This window comes from Centropristis striata, chromosome 2, assembly GCF_030273125.1.
Source record: "Centropristis striata isolate RG_2023a ecotype Rhode Island chromosome 2, C.striata_1.0, whole genome shotgun sequence".
In the NCBI taxonomy this organism is placed as follows: domain Eukaryota; kingdom Metazoa; phylum Chordata; class Actinopteri; order Perciformes; family Serranidae; genus Centropristis; species Centropristis striata.
This window is the reverse complement of record NC_081518.1, coordinates 13,068,651-13,085,642: the sequence shown is the minus strand read 5'-3', so window position 1 is coordinate 13,085,642 and position 16,992 is coordinate 13,068,651. Positions and strand designations below refer to the sequence as shown.

Genomic DNA, 16,992 nt, shown 5'->3' with positions numbered 1-16,992 from the left:
TTATCCATGAATATTGAATTGGAGGCAATTTATTTTCTGAATTTTTCCCCCTCTTTCTCTCTCTCTTTCTCCTCCTCACCATTCCCCTCCCTCGTCTCTCCTCTCCTCAGCCATAGCTCGTTAATGAGGCTTCTTGATAATGATCCCTGCACGCTTTTCCTCATTAGGCACACTCAATAGGGACGTCCCTGCCTCAATCCCTCGCTCACCCTCTCTTTCATTCTCTTGTTATTTTCTGATTCCGCCTCTCCCTCCTTTTCTTGTTCTGGCTGCCCCTTTCTCTCTCTCTCTCTCTCTCTCTCTCTCTCTCTCTCTCTCTCTCACTCTCTCACTCTCTCTCTCTCTCTCGCTCTCTCGCTCTCTCTTTCTTTTTGCTCGCTTTTCCTTTTTCACAACAAATAGGCACACCAGTGCAATATCGATTAACAATGCCGCCCCTCAGTTGCTTCCATCCATCGTACGATTTCAGGTCTAGCTTGACATAATGAGCTGACTGAATAATGGCCAGCTGCTAAATAAACCTTTAAATGTGGTAAGCCAGCAGATATACCCTTGTCTAGTTTCTCCATTTTATGTAATGAATGTATGGTTGAGGCTATTGAAGTTTTATCCAGCAAGCAGAATAGCAATCATGTTTTTTTTCTTCTTTGGAGAGGCAGTTGATGGATGTGCTAAGTGTTATTTAACCTTGTTTTAAAGCACTTGCTTCCCTCTTGCCTGAGTGGCTATTTAACTCCTGTCTATCTACTCGCTGCTCTCCGGCTGCCTCTCTCACACAGACGTTCATGGCCTCTTGGGAAGTGTGTGTGTGTGTTCTGCACTGTGTCTGTGCTTAACAGCATTTTGCTGCAGGAGTGGGCATGCTTACTTGGTTTTCCAGAGTGTTGAAAGGTTTTGAGGTTTTCAAGTGTAGACCTATTGATTTTTAACCGTCCCAACTATGATTTGAAGCACGGTGGTTTGAGAGAGAGCAAAGAGAGAGCAAAATAAAAGCAGTCTTTATCATTTCTAATGACCGGAGGTGACATGTTGTCAAGTTGAAGATAGTTGTCACGTAAAGCTCTCGGACCATCAATAAGAAGCGATATGCAATTTGTAAAACTACAGTGTGACAGTGAAGAGAGGACCAGGGCCGTGTCATAAACCTGCAGGCACAACTCATTCATGAAACTAGAACCTGACCCATATATACAGTATATATATATATATATATATATATATATATATATATATATATATATATATAATCCTGAGAGTAGAAACCCAAAGAATATAAAGTAGTTCTACTCAGTAGTAACTCTGTCCCAGCACACTATTATTAGTGTGTAATTAATGTTATAAATCAGCTAGAATGTGGTTTTAATTGCTGAAATGTGACATTTTGCTGCCTTATGATTCAAAACGTAGTCTATTTTGGGATAATACTGCACAGCCAAATGCTAAAGACCTTGAGAATGGGAGATAAAGTAATAATTAATGTAATTAATGTATTCTGTTTCAGTTATCTAACGCTTTCAGCCAGACGATAACCGCACAGTACATTTACAGCTCTGAACAGAATCAGTTTTTCCCCTCAGACAGTGAATGAGCTGGATCAGCATGTTGGCAGCCGCTGTCAGTCTGCTATTATGCATAAACGGTTTGGCCTTGAACTAAATGTTGTCAAAGCCAGCTCTAATGCACGAGTAGAGTGCGGTCATTCATGGATTCACTTCCCAGCCGACCCACTTGTCCTCTGTCTTGTCTCTCTGCGTTTGTTTACAGCAGCAGCAGCTTCAGGCTCAGCACCTCTCTCACGCGGCCCACGGCCCCCCTGTGCAGCTGCCCCCCCCACCCTTCGGGACTGCAGCCACCCGGCATCCCCCCTGTGACTGGCGCCGGCTCCGGCCTGCTGGCTCTGGGTGCTCTTGGCAGCCAGGCCCACCTGCCTGTAAAGGATGAGAAGAACCACCACGACCTGGAGCACAGAGGTGAGGAGCACAGCCTGCCACACATAAACACACTTTTTAAATGTAAGCATTTGTGTACAGAATTACTGTGGGAGGAAATATTTCTGCAGATTTTGGTTCATTTTCTGACCAATTGCAGATTTTGACATTAAAACTTTAAGAGACACTACCTATTGTCTAGAGGTAAAATATGTTTTAGGAACAGACAACTTAAGTACAGTGTAAAAAAAATTCAGTCCAGATTAAGTTTGTCATTGAACAGAAACATAGGTGGTAATGTTAGCCCCAAGCCCAATGTAAAGGCTTTATAAATTGAAACTTTATTACACAGCTTTGTTGAATACTCAATTCTGATTGGTCATTTACAGCATGTTACAGTCTTTATTATTTTTGAAGAGACTGTTGCACCATTTAACACCATGGTAGATTGTCCCCAGTAAAGAAAAGAAAAATACAGAAAGAGCTGGACAACAGAGATTAGACCATCTTCCAGCACGAACAGTGCAAACCGTCATAAATATGTGATATTTGCACCTACACATATTTATTCACAAGGGTTATAAAGCATCAGTTCTGTAACACATTCTTTTAATTATTAATTAGGGTTCACAATCTTATGGCTGTATAACTGTTATCTGGTTGAGTTGTGGTGACTCTCATACTAATTTTTGTTTTGCTTTTCTCTCTCCTGGTCCCTCATCTTTTCACTCGCCTCTGGCCAATCCTCTGAAAGAACGCGAGTCGAGCACGGTATGTTGACTCTCCATCTCCTCTCTGTCTCTTGACTTTGCCGCTCTCCGGCTCCCTGTGTTTGGTGATTAGGTGTGCGTTACATAGACATAAGCCCACTGTCCAATAGAAATCTGTGCGCTCTGTGTAGGAACACACACACATTTCAGTCGCCCCCCAGGAGGGGCGACTGAAATCAAATAATGAAGTCTGGCCAAATAAGCCAGTGCCATCTAATCCAGGTGGAAAATGACTCCAATCACTGGGCGAGGATTAGCAGTCAGCTACCTCCTTTAATTTCAGCACAATTAAAAGAGACTTTGACTCTCCATCTCTTCTTCCCTCGCCACTTTAGAGGATTCACTGTTGCATGTGTCCAACACCCGACTCCTTTTGTCTGCCTGCCTCTTTCTATCTTGCATTCTTTTTATTTCTGCCCTCTCGTCTTCCTCTTCTTATCTCACTCATTTACTCTTTTCCACTTCTCTTTCTCCCCCCCCCCCCCCGTCTCTCCCTATCTCTCTCTCCTCCTTCTCATGTTAAAGTCCGTGTTTATTGGACTGGCTTAAAGCTCTCAGTTAGCTGGAGCGTAACGCTCTGTTGGATCTGCTCGGCCAGATTGAGTTCCCATTGACTGGCCATCCTGAATGGGCCCACTCATGTCTGAAGGGAACCCAAACTCTTCCCCCATCTCGTATGGTGACGAGTGGCTGCCAATACTGCCTTTACCTGATCTCCCCGCCGCCCTCCCCCTTCTCTCCTTTCCACACACACACACACACACACACACACACACACACACACACACACACACACACACACACAGGCAGAGTCTTCCTGTCCTGTTGTCTCAGGTCATCTGATACCAGAGTTGGAGGCAACTGCAGGGTTATTGAGTCTAAGCAATCCTTTAAAGGTCACAGGCTCAGATACACAGACGGGCTGTAATGCTGGAGGAGATTTTTGTCCGTCAGGCGGCATCTTCACACCGAGCCAGACTCTCTGTGTGGCTTTTTCTTTTCCACAACAGTAGCTGAACAAATTTCCATATTTTGACCCGAGAAGGAGGGAAGTGGAACTGGCAGAAAGTGCGCCATTAACTGTCCAACCGCAGTGTTTTTTCATCGTCACACTTCACTCTCCTCGGCTCAGGAGTTTTTTTTTTAAGGCATCCTTTCACTTAAGCTGTTACCTTTTCTCTGCTGCTCTTCCTGGAAGTCAGACATCTTCTTTCTCCTTTCACCATATCTGTCTGTTTCTGATGAAGGCAGGGATTTGTTGAGCTGCCCGACAGTGTCGGTTGGCCTCAGGGATTGCTCGCCTTCACCCCTCCTCCCTGCCTTCCTCCCCTCTTGCCTGTCGGCCTGTTTGGCAGTGCCACCCCACCACACCAGTGCCCAGACTACAAAAACCCTGTTTGCAGCTTCTGAAAGAGTGCCAGCCTGTCCGGGCATTCCCACTAGTGGGGAGAACTCATTGCCACACTGCTACGCTCTCATTGCTTGCCAAGTTCCTTTCCTGTTTTTGCTCTCTTGTCTTTCTTCCTCTTCTTTTTTTTTTCTTCTTATTTTCTCACTCTGCCTCTTTCATGGCTCTTTTCTCTGCTGGCAACACCCTCTTTGTGTGTTCACATTGCACTCTTGTCCAGGTTCCTTCAATGGCCTCTTTCTTTCCTTCCTCTTTTTTATTCTGCTTGATTTTCATGAACTTTGCTGTCATTTTCTGCTGTTTAGTCACTGACCTGCCACACACACACACACACACAAAGTGGGTCTCCAGCAGTCGTTAGTGTTGGTTTTACAGTTAAATGGTGACAGATTTAGGTTACTTTTGTTTTTATTTGAAGGTCACAGACAGAAAGTCAGGAAAATAAGCTTTTTGGTTTAAATTGTTAATGTTGCTTCAAGCGTGTCTCTGACCAGGTCACTGTGAGGGTCGACAACAGGATTAGATGTCAGGTTGTGTGTGTGTACAGCAAATATCCCATGCTGCACTCTCACAGTTTCCCTCCACCTCTCTTCAATCTGTCCTACACATCACCTTGCTTGCGAGTTCATGCTTTTGTCTTCCAGTGGCGTTCTGCTGGTTTGCTCAGCTGCCTCGTCTGTTTCCTCCTTGCTCCGCTGCCTTGGCAGCAGCAACAGCAGCCGGGCTAAGCTGTCCCAGAATCCTCTTCTGCACCTTCTATCCCAAATCAGTCAAGCTCAGTCCAGGAGCATTGTGTGTTTTAGCTTTACAGTCAATATTGTCGCTGCACTGACAAAGGAAAAAGGCTCCAGAGCCCTGTCTGGACTTAAATGCACCATTTGGTTGTTTCTGGTTTCTGAGGGTTTGTCACTTGCTGTATTTAAGACTCAAGACTCACACTAGCAGGGTTGTGCTTACTCTTTTAGGTCACTTACATCTTGCACTAAATGTTGTTTATCTTCGAGAGTCACACTGTTTGTTATCATGCCAGGATCAGGTCAAATGAAGCAAGATGACATTGACAGTATTGACAGAACTCACTTCCTCATATGATTCTTGCTGAAGCGGCAAGTCTACAGGTTGCAACACAAAGTGTTGGTCAGAAGCTTATCCTGATACGATGCAGTGTGTAAAGGGATTATATTGAATCCTTGTCTTTATACTTCATGTTGGAAAACTGGTAAACACAGTACAACATGCAAATTACAAAATGTATGTACATACGGCCCTTCAGCCCAACCCGAGGCTTGAGAACAGAAGGAGAAAAAAAGACAAAAATAGAACACAGGGAACCAGACAGGGACATCTCACTTCAACTCAAAAGTAGCAAATGTTTTTAAATATAGTATTTCTCTCCATTCTCTTCAAACCTTTATTATTTCTTACAATATCTATCTAGTCGGTCATTGTGTGAGGTTCAGTCTGTGACTCCAGGTTAATTTCATTCAGACTTTACATACTTTATATCAGTAGTTATTAGTTGTAATTTTTAATATTCTGGGATTATTGAGAGTCAAAGGTGTAGCACACTGACGTGGTCTGGCTGCATGTTGTTGTTGTCGGCAGAATAACTCCGTGTCGCCATCAGACAGCCTGCGGGCAGCAAGCGAGAAACACCGTGGCTCTTCAGATTACAGCCTCGACGCCAAGAAACGCAAAGTGGACGAGAAAGACAGCATGAGCCGATATGTGAGTTTTTATTGGTATTATTGTTTTAAGTGTTTTCATTAATACATTTGTGGCTCTCCTATTCTTATATTTTATACGAGTTATATGACATTCAAACTTTGATTAACTCACTGTTAATTATATCACAAGCCAAATACATGCAAACTAAAATACACAAAGAAAACTAATCGACAACCAGTTTATTACCTACTATTAGTTATAAAACCACCACAGTTTTATTGTCTGATTTCCTAGAAAGGAGGTTGTTATTTGACATTAATTAAAGGTAAAATTGAGACGTGTTTAACTGGTACACTTCACATGTGACCACATCAGCTGAACATGCAAACATTTGCAGTTTGTCTACAAGATGAGAACAGACCAACAAAGTTTCCTGTAATAAAGGAAGATAGATTTATAAATTAATTTTCAATAGAGAATGGACCCGTTTCTTCTGAGAAATTGAAACTGAAATAATAACAATCCAAGAACAATGTCTTCATTTTCCCTTTAACTACTGTCATGTTACACAGTTCTTTCCAGGAAACGATCAAGAAATTGTAATCAGGAAACAATAGACCTGTAAAATAAAGCGTTACCCAGTGGTTTCATATCTTTACACAATATCATAAGTCAATAATAAACGAATGCTAAAAACAGGTTTCAGAGACAAATAACCTTACCATAATCACTCATGTAAAAAAAACAATCTTTTAAGATTTGAAATCCAGTCATACTTGTTTTTTTGGCTTCTGGGACCAGGTCCCTCGATTCTTTAATCTGGAAATTAACAAGCACTAAATAATCGTGATCAAAACATACAATCAACTTTAATATAAACAGCTGATAAAATAAACACATTGATGGCTGTGGGTATAGAGGAATTTGGCAGTTGCATTTATCATTACAAATCTTTGGCTAGGTTCCTTTGAAATGTTTGAAAGGTGCTAACATTTTACTCTTAGAACACGTTTAACTCTGAAGTTACAAAGTCCACAAATCTGCTCTTTGATGTTGATCTAGTCGTTGAAGAATTGGACTGCTCTGATTTTTGCTCACTTTAACGTAAAGCCTGTGACTCCTTCGTTTCAGGACAGTGACGGAGACAAAAGCGACGACTTAGTGGTGGATGTTTCCAACGAGGTAAGACTACGTTTGAACCGAGCTGCTCTGCCACATTCCTCAGTGTCAGCACCGCACAGAAACTAAACACAGCGCTCTTTTGTCATCTGTCTGTAGAAGCCTCAACACCTTTCACAGCGATGCCAAAAAGTCTGTCATAATATTGGTTGTGTGTGTTCACTTGCTGTATTTCTTTTGCCATTCATGCAGAAAGTAATACAAAGAATACAAAGAGAAAAGGGAGTGACAGGTGAATGAAACGTGTGTGTATGTGTGTGAGGGAGAGTGCGAGCATGCACAAGTATATTTATCTGTGTTTGCACATGAGGCCCCAGTTTGTTTGACCTACATGTACACGCCAGTGGCTTTCCTCCGGTCTGTTTGCTCAGTCTCGCTCTCTGTCTGTCTCGTTTATCTCTGTAGGATCCAGCCACCCCTCGAGCCAGCCCGGCTCACTCGCCTCCAGAAAACGGCCTGGATAAATCACGGGTCCTGAAGAAGGACGCGGCCCCCAACAGCCCCGCCTCCGTCACCTCCTCGGGAAGCACGCCGTCGTCTAAAGCAAAGGACCACGCCCATGTGAGTGACACACTGAGAGACTGGAGAGGAGAGGAAATAAGGCGTTTACAGTGGAGGGTGAACTGACAGGCTAAAGGGCGTTTGTCAAGTGGAGTGGGCGTCTGTGTGAAGGACTAATACGCAGGAGGCTTAGCAGTTGGCTGCGACGAGGAGCTTGAAGGGGCAGAGATGCACTCTCAGGAAATCAAACCCTGTGGCTCACTCCTCTCAATCTCCTTTATGGCTTACCCAATAAATGGTCATTTCTTTCTCGGCCTGAGGCTGTAAATAACCCAGAGACACAGCAGCGAGGGAGCTGCTGTCTCCCTCTTTTCCTGCTTCGTCTCGTCTTCTCATTTTCTCTAAAGCTGTCACTAACCAGAAGGGCTGCCACAATATGCTTATTAACTAGTTTAATACTATTAGGTTACTGATATAATCACAATACTTATCCAATCAGCATCTAAGTAAAGAAATTATAAATGAATTTTGGTTACCTTTAGGCACTAAACCATGGGGGAAGAGTTAAATGATGCACTCAATATATGTATGTAGTGAGGCATAGTTCCAAAAACAATGCACATCACATATCAGCCAGTCTTTGAGTTTTATTTCAGCAGCATTATACAGATACTGCATAGAAGAAAATTCTCTTTCCAATTAACTGCTACGTAATTTTTTGATGTTCAAGCTAAATTAAAGTGGCCAAAGTCAGAGTGAAGTCTGAGTTTTCTCTGCTTTTCAAGCTTTGTTTTTCTTCAAATGGATTTGATGTCACACTACTTATAGATTACTACAATAAAACAAAATGTCCTTCAACCTCTGCAAGGACTAAAATTTAAATGAATTTGAATTATATCGATGCATGCATTAAAAAATGAACTATTGCGATACTTAACCTAAACTAACTTCTACATGAAACTGTTTCACCTAGACATAGATTTATAGTCCACGTCACTACCCTTCACCTCCCATTACACCAAGCTTTGCGCTGTCCCTTGTTAGTGTGTGTCACTAGGCTAACCCCCCATGCACACACACACTCCTCTAACTCTGCACAGGAAGAAAGGTGGTTTAATTATGAGAGAAGTGTTTCAGCCACCACTTCGCTAGTCTAGCTGCTCTTAACAAGCTTGACTTCTAAGCAAAGGTTTATACCCCCACCACACACACACACACACACACACACACACACAGGCTGTAATGAAGTGTCAGTGTTAGATTGGATTACCTTGAGCCGTCCACTCAGATTGTCACTCTGGATTTCACTGCTAGTGGGGGTATTTTTGACTCACTTGGGGGCTTTTTTCCAATTCTGGCATGTTACATTTTTTCGTGTGTGTCTGAGAGTGAGTGAATTTACAACTTTCAGTAAGCGGATTCAAAATAAGGTTTCACCCAGAGGTTATAAGCTATTTCTTGTTTTAGAATGACAAGTCGTCCACACCGAGCCTCAAGTCCAACACACCGACACCGAGGAACGAGGCACCTACACCCGGAACCAGCACCACTCCAGGACTACGACCTCTTACGATGGGCAAACCACCCGGCATGGAGGCATTAGGTATGTAAAAAAGTGCACGCATTCAGTCATTTATTTAAAAGCTATTTTTGTTATTAAGTATTTTTGCTTGAAAATGACATAATGCTGAGTAAGCCATTTTTTAGAAAAGGTGAAAGAATCCCAGAATTTGAAAATATAGCCCACCTTGGCCAAAGTCTCCCTCCACAAGCTAGATTTAAAGGCTAAAAAACAAAGCCAAGTGGAGGTGCTGAAGTCTAGTTTTCTCTCCACCACTTAAATGACTGTATGCTGGAAGATAATTATGGATTTCTTTACACCATAATGCCAATAATATCAGCGTACTCCAGCCTTTAATGAAATTATGCTTCTCCAAATAAGTAGACAATGTGCTTTTGTTCTCCTTATGTCATAAAAAACTGCAAGAAAGTGTACCAGATTGTACCAGAAAAAGATTAATATATGATAACATAAACTTGAGATTACAAGTTTTTGTAGTTCTTGACCTTGGAAACAAAACATCCATTCTTCCATCCATGCTCTTTTCAGGAGCTTTGGATCATATCACATGTTCTGTAATGAATCATAGTTGCATGATTCCAAATTGATCTTAGAGTATTGCTCTTCTCTCTTCTGTAGCCGCCCCAGCGCTGCGTACGCCTCTGTCCATTGCGGGTTCCTACGCCTCCCCGTTTGCGATGATGGGCCATCATGAGATGAACGGATCCCTGACGAGCCCGGGCGTCTACCCGGGTCTGATCTCGCCACAGATGAGCGCTGCAGCTGCAGCCGCCTATGGACGCTCACCGATTGTAAGTATTCCAGCTTCTTTACAGAATGTATGATTCCAATGAATGAATGAATGAATGAATGAAGCATCTTCATTCATATATTCCATCAGGTTGACACCACAAGCCCTCGCTGGTGTCGTATGAATTATCCTCCGCAGCTGTAGGTTGTAGAATCAGTTTGCAAAATGACTTTGAGAAACTTGAGCATTCATCCTGTATTTCCATAACTCGTTGTGAATATTTCTGCTCGGCTGGCTGCAGCTTGTTGTGTGTACATAATGAGAAAGTACAAAGACGGCCGAGCTCCTTTACTTTGATGTTAGTTAGTTAGCATTCTAAAGGCTTAAAAAAAAGAAAAAAAAAAGCTCTCCCCGAAAATGCATCTCCGTGTTTAAAAATCTCCCAGGCTTTCATTAGCATTAGCAAGTGGGGTGTTGTAGCCTCGTGTAAAGCTTCTCTGTATGCAGTGAAGCTGAATCTGCGCCTTTCAAGGGATTTGCCTGGAAACGATGGTGTGAGAGTTCCTCAGGGTGTTGGCAGATAAAGTGAAGCGTAGTTTTTAATTTGAATATTAGCTTAGCCTAATTTATCTTTGCAGGTTATCAGTTGTTTGTTAACACTGTTCTTGCTCATGCAGGCGGGGTTCGACCCTCATCCTCACATGAGAGCTCCCGGCCTGCCAGCCAGCCTCACGTCCATCTCTGGAGGAAAACCGTGAGTATCTGGACTTCTAGATTTAACTTTATGACAAATATAGGTCTTGGCTCAAACTGACCATCTTCTCCGCCCTCTTGTCCCCTGCAGAGCTTATTCTTTTCATGTGAGTGCAGATGGTCAGATGCAGCCCGTGCCCTTCCCTCCAGATGCACTGATAGGCCCGGGCATCCCGCGCCACGCTCGCCAGATCAACACGCTGAGCCACGGGGAGGTGGTGTGTGCTGTCACCATCAGCAACCCCACACGCCACGTCTACACCGGCGGGAAGGGCTGTGTCAAGATCTGGGACATCAGCCAACCAGGCAGCAAGAGCCCAGTGTCCCAACTCGACTGCCTGGTAATTAGTCACCATCATTTTTTTTTTTAAACAAGAAGTGTGTTTGTTCAAGAGTTTCAGATCTGTGCTATTACTGTGGATGTTTCAAAGGCATCCGACCAGAACAGAAGCATAATGTATTCATGTTTCATGAGGTCTCTGCGATCGGCCTCCTTCATTAAGATTTTCTTGAGCATCAAATGTAGCCTGACTCCACATCCCACCGTAGCTTTCCCCCGGATCCCAACAGACAGAGATGTGAATAATTCAGCAAAGTGTCTCACTGCTGTGCTGAAATAATCCGCGGTGAGAAAAAAAAAAGCCTGCTGAGTAATGATGTTCTGATTGGCCAACCCTGTCTGCCATTACCCAGCTCATTACTTCCTCCCAACTGCCTCCCATTTCTCATTTTGATACTGCTGCTTCATGCCGTTCAACTCATATGGCCTCCAACACCCTTAAGGTGCGTCCAGAGTGCAATTGGGTCTTATAAAGCCATCGGGGTGCTGTTTTAATTCGACCAAGAGCTTCCACAGTCCTATTGATTTGTCTTCCTGCTCTCTTGGAGCCGGGCCAGCAGCTGCAGCCCCATGCTCTCTCTTTCGCTGCATCTCTTGTTAAAGCTGACATCCACATCTTTACTATAACACGAAAAAGAGACAGCAGCAGCCTGTCAAAGAGCTCCTCTCGAGTTTAAGTAGAGCCGATCTTGACGTGGACACACTGCTGCTAATCTCAACAGAATTGTAATCGACTTCACCTCAAATTGTCCTTTTCATGTTTACAGATAAATTTAAAGATAAATGCCATCAAGATCATGACGATACTTGTTTTTTTGTTCCAGAACAGGGACAATTACATCCGCTCCTGCAAGCTGTTGCCTGACGGCCGCACCCTAATAGTGGGTGGCGAGGCCAGCACGTTGACCATATGGGACCTGGCCTCACAGACGCCACGCATAAAGGCCGAGCTCACTTCCTCCGCTCCGGCCTGCTACGCACTGGCCATAAGCCCCGACGCCAAGGTCTGCTTCTCCTGCTGCTCGGATGGAAACATTGCCGTGTGGGACCTCCACAACCAGACCCTCGTTAGGTCAGTACTTTGTGTTTTTATGCTCACTTTAAGCACATAGTTTGGATGTGCTACAGGCATTCTTTAATACACAGCTTGTTGTGTTTGAAGAATAAAATAGAGAAATAGAGCATCTTATTGTTAGAATCTGTTGCTGACTTTTTGTTTTGGTGTTTTGTGTTGTTTCAGGCAGTTCCAGGGCCACACAGATGGAGCCAGCTGTATCGATATCTCCCATGACGGGACCAAACTGTGGACCGGAGGACTCGACAACACTGTCCGCTCCTGGGATCTGAGGGAGGGACGGCAGCTCCAGCAACACGACTTTACCTCACAGGTAGAGAGAAGCCTGTAGAAAACAACCAAACTAAATCGAGGGTGTCTTGAGGACACACAGACGAATGCATTCAGTGCATCTTTTAAAGAGATTGCTGGTTGAATTGGTGTCTGATCCATCTCTGTTGTCTTCTTGTTGCAGATCTTCTCGTTGGGTTACTGTCCCACTGGAGAGTGGCTTGCTGTCGGCATGGAGAGCAGCAACGTGGAGGTGCTCCACCACACCAAGCCTGACAAGTACCAGCTGCACCTGCACGAAAGCTGCGTCCTCTCACTCAAGTTCGCCTACTGTGGTAAGTAACGGGGTTTTGTGTTTTTTACCTTGTAAGGGAATGTTCAGTCTAGAGCAACTCTGGCTGACTGCCATTATGTTTGCCGTTAATATTCCTGGTTCACTCTGACTGATGATTTTAAATGATTTCTGACCAGGAATCTCTAAGTCACGTCAGACCAAAATATATTAGCACTTATTTGGTCATTGAGTCATTTACATGGGGCAGTCGAAGTGAGTCATAGGAGGACATAGAGGTCATGTCCCTGGTAATATTTCTTGGATTTAATGACTTGAGATAAAATTAACATTTCACCGCAACACCCATGTTACATATGTTGGGGGATTTAACACTATGTTTAAGACTAAAAATCATTAAAAAGTGATTGTTGTGAGGCCAAAATAAAAATGACTTGTCCAAAACAATACAAACACGGCACGTAGAAAAGTTTCTGAAACAACACTTAGAACATCGCAGTTACATTGAACATAGAGGTCTGTCATTGTCTTGTCAAAAGCTCATCCGATTAAATTCACACTTAGCGGGTGTTTAGCCAAGAACACAAAGAAGTGCAGTGTGGTGAAGTGTATTAGAGTGCACTATGTACACACATTGCAGCGTATTGAGAGGGGACGACTATTAACTGTTAAAACGGCATGCTGGGATACATTACATGTTACATGTTGTGGCAAACATTTCATTCATCAGCGATGAGTTTTAGTTGCCAAAAACAACCTGTTCCCAAATAGCTGTTAATGAATGCAAACATACTTTAGAAACTCTAGTGGACACAACTGAGCCATGACAGGTATATTGTTGAGTGTGAAGCTGTTTGGTTGTTATTTGGCTTCACCAGGGGAATAAATAAATGTGGACTTGTAATGGTCGGTTTATTGGCTCGTCTGGGATTTCTCCGGTGGGTGAAGTTATACTCAGGGAATATTTGACTTCTGATCTAAAATCCTAGCTACCATCCTGCTTTTAAATGTGGTGAACATGGATTTCTCCAGTTCTATTACCGTCTTGTCTTGCAAAATCAATAAAAAATCATCTTGACAGGCAGTCTGTTAGAAACCAGATCCTTGACCCTGGAGTCCACATGAGTATTAGCTGTCACATCAGTATTTATGTGGACATTTAGCTGCTACGGTTTGGTTACTTCTCTGCACGAAGAAATGAGGAAGCAACAGTTTCTGTAGATGTTGACATTATTCAAACATCCAGTGACTAGTACTTAGTCACTTTAAGGGTGCAAATAAAATTATTTTTTGCTCTACAACATATTTTATCTGAAGTCCTCTTAATGACTGCCATTTACTTGTGAGAATTTGTGAAATATCAAATGTAGATTCGCTCACGTCACTCTGTTCAGTCTACACTGCAGTTCAACAAAGGCTTGTAGCTGCACGCATTAACAAGGAAGCTGTTATTTTCCAAATCTGCTCATTAAATTTGTCATTGCTTTTCCAGTTCAGATCATTGTGCCCGCTGGGCAGACCAGCTGGTGTCAAGTTTAAGGCTCAGACAAATGAGGTTTCACTATCGCCTCACTTTTTTTTCTCCCCCGGAAATGTCAATGTTCATTTCTCCTCACGAGACCCCCCACAGCACCGTCTCATATCACCGCCACCGCAGAACTGGTTAATTCAAATGAAACTCGCTGCTTCAGAGCTCTTGCTGCTGCTAATTAAATCATTAGCCAGCTAGTGAGTTGGGTAATTAATCAGAGGGTGATTTAAATAATTATCAGAGTGGAAATGGTGTGAGTCTTCTTCATTTTTGATTGTTGGTCTAATGCCATTTTCCTCAATAAGGTTTTTATGTCCATTGATGAGGTTATTTGTGTGTGTTGTGTGTTGCGTGTTTGTTTGTGTGTGTGTGTGTGTGTGTGTGTGTGTGTTCAGATTATGTTCTCATGATGTCTGTTGTGTGTTTACAGGTAAATGGTTTGTGAGCACAGGAAAAGACAATCTGCTGAACGCATGGAGGACTCCTTATGGTGCCAGCATATTCCAGGTAACTACAACAATCAGATACACAGTTAAATTTAAAAAGTACTTTAAAGTGGTCTTACATCAAGATGGAGGAGGTGATTTATGAATTATGTATGATTGAACAGACATTATTTTGTCTCATAGAAAATAGAAGCACAAATGCTATTTTTCTTAAACCCTCCAACTATACTGTGCTTGGGACAAAATGATCTCACCTAAAGTCCATTTACAAGCTTTTTCTGAGCTTTAAGTGCAGCGATTTTATAATGACCATAAATCAATCTAACAGAGCCAGCAGTATAGTTTAAGATTTTTGACAGACAATTTTTTCAATATCATACTTACTTACTGGACCAGACTGAACTATAATGCTGCCAGAAAGACTTGAGTTTTTGTTCTGCATGTTTTGAGACAAAGGCCTAATTAGACTGTATTCAAGCTAATTCATCAGTAATTATATTAAATAAAGCTGTGTACCAAACTGAACTGTTCCGGACAAATACACATGTTCATGAGGTTTATTAAGCATCCTTCATGAAACTAATGAAAGGATCAAGAAAACAACAACTATGTATAAATGAAAATGTGCACTCCTCTAACTTGAGTTCCTTCCTTCCTTCCACAGTCGAAGGAGTCGTCCTCCGTCCTGAGCTGTGACATCTCAGCAGATGACAAATACATTGTGACAGGATCCGGTGACAAGAAGGCCACCGTCTACGAGGTCATCTACTAGAGAGAGACGAGGCTCCCGCTGCAGCACTTCACATGAGATGACTTTTCCGTCCGTCTGTGGACTACACCACGCTGAGAGAAACTACAGATTTGTTGATCTGAACTTGGCAGAAATCGATGGAGCTGTTGGACAAAGGATGTTTGTGCTGGAAAGACGTTTTTTTCTGCCCTTTTTGTTTTGGAGGGTTTATTTTTGGGTTACACATTTTTTGTGACTTCTGAATTGTTTTCCTTGAGAATTTTTGGGTGCGACCCGAATAAGTGGCGCTTCTTTCTGAGAACCTCGTTCCCCCTGACGTCTTGTGAAAAGTGTACATATCGGATTAAATAAAAGACATTTTATATATATTATAAAAATATATATATTTTCATGTCCTGGGTGTACTTGTGATGATTTTTTTTTTTTGGCCCACTCTGTCTTATGCCATGATATCTGAGTGGGAGAACCGAACATAGATTAGAACTTTTTATCAATTTTACTTGTTGATTTTCTTAAAGCACATTCTCCGCGCTGACCTTTTCAGAAATCAAACAGAGGAGCATGAGACTTGTAAGAAAGACGATTTCTGGAGATTTTTAAAATGGCCTTTTGTCACAGTGCTCTTACCGGACGATGAACACGTGGAGTCCTCTGACTCCGGCAGAGCCTCGGCTGGTTTGGACCACTGCAGGACGGAGCGGGACACTATGATTCAGGAAGAGATTGATGTAAATTTAATTCATATATATAAAAAAGACGTTTTTAAAGTGTACTGCTCTGTCTGTGCTATCCTTCTCCCTGTTTGTTTTACCTTGTTAGATGATGGGAGATGGAGAACGTTTAATGTTTAGCCTAACCCTTGGACCTCAGTTGGCAGCAGACGCACTGCAGCAGGCACAAACTGGATGAAAATGTGCTTTTTGCTAACATGACGTAACATGGATGTTGTTGAATTGCACCATTGATTTCTTGGCTAAACTCAAACAGTTCAATCTGCGCTATTGGAATCTTCTGCCCTTTGTATCGTAATATTCCTGGAACATGTTTGGTTGGCGGGGACATGTAAATGCTCACGAGGACGGAGGGAACGGCACTTAAATGTAAACAAAAAATGAGTGAATCAAGTGTCTCCCATGTTGCCGTTAAGGAGACAGTGAATAATTCTGGTTTGTACACTGTGCTCCGGATCCTGTCAGCATTTCCCACAAGAAGATAAAAATCGGCGAAATGCGCCACCAATCACACCAAAGTATGTAGCAAATGCTGTCAGCACTGAAAAGAAATGTACAGTTGTTAATAAATCAATAAAACGGTTTTTGTAGAACGGCCCATTTCCTTGTGATTGACCCACTGATGACGTTTCCTCAGTCGCTTTGAAAAGATGAAAAGTCGGCTGTAGTATCTAACTTTACATCTAACAATGAAAGGAATGACACATTTTGCGTAATAGGTTTATTTACTTTCCTGACGAAAATTGAATGACACTTTTTCCCCCCCATTTAAATTCAGTAACAAAATAATAAATAAATCAGGGTTTCTGCATTTAGACTTTCATATTCACTAAATATGAAGAGGAAGGAAAGCTGAGCAATGAGCTGAATAAATAAGAAATTTAAACTTGTTTAACAACAGTTTAGTCTTGGCACTTGTTGGCATGTGTTCAGCCCCAACAAAAGCTAGTAAAATGTTTGATTAAATAGAAACAAATTGTTGTTATGTAAGTGTTGTAATTACAGCAGCTGTCCAGAAATCAGTTAAAATACAAATT

The 16,992-nt window shown here is 42.5% G+C and overlaps 1 protein-coding gene across 1 annotated transcript in view; it reads left to right on the top strand.

Annotated features, from left to right (window-relative positions):
* The window catches only part of tle3b (TLE family member 3, transcriptional corepressor b), a 34,222-nt gene extending 17,669 nt beyond the window's left edge, over positions 1–16,553 (top strand). Inside the window, 15 exon segments of the mRNA XM_059347044.1 lie at positions 1,765–1,824; positions 1,826–1,970; positions 2,683–2,699; positions 5,712–5,834; positions 6,906–6,956; positions 7,359–7,514; positions 8,922–9,057; positions 9,655–9,827; positions 10,444–10,520; positions 10,611–10,860; positions 11,684–11,931; positions 12,100–12,247; positions 12,389–12,539; positions 14,458–14,534; positions 15,138–16,553. Of these exon segments, the coding sequence (XP_059203027.1) occupies positions 1,765–1,824; positions 1,826–1,970; positions 2,683–2,699; positions 5,712–5,834; positions 6,906–6,956; positions 7,359–7,514; positions 8,922–9,057; positions 9,655–9,827; positions 10,444–10,520; positions 10,611–10,860; positions 11,684–11,931; positions 12,100–12,247; positions 12,389–12,539; positions 14,458–14,534; positions 15,138–15,245 (1,920 nt within the window). The 3' untranslated portion in view covers positions 15,246–16,553.
* The last annotated feature ends 439 nt before the right edge of the window (positions 16,554–16,992 follow it).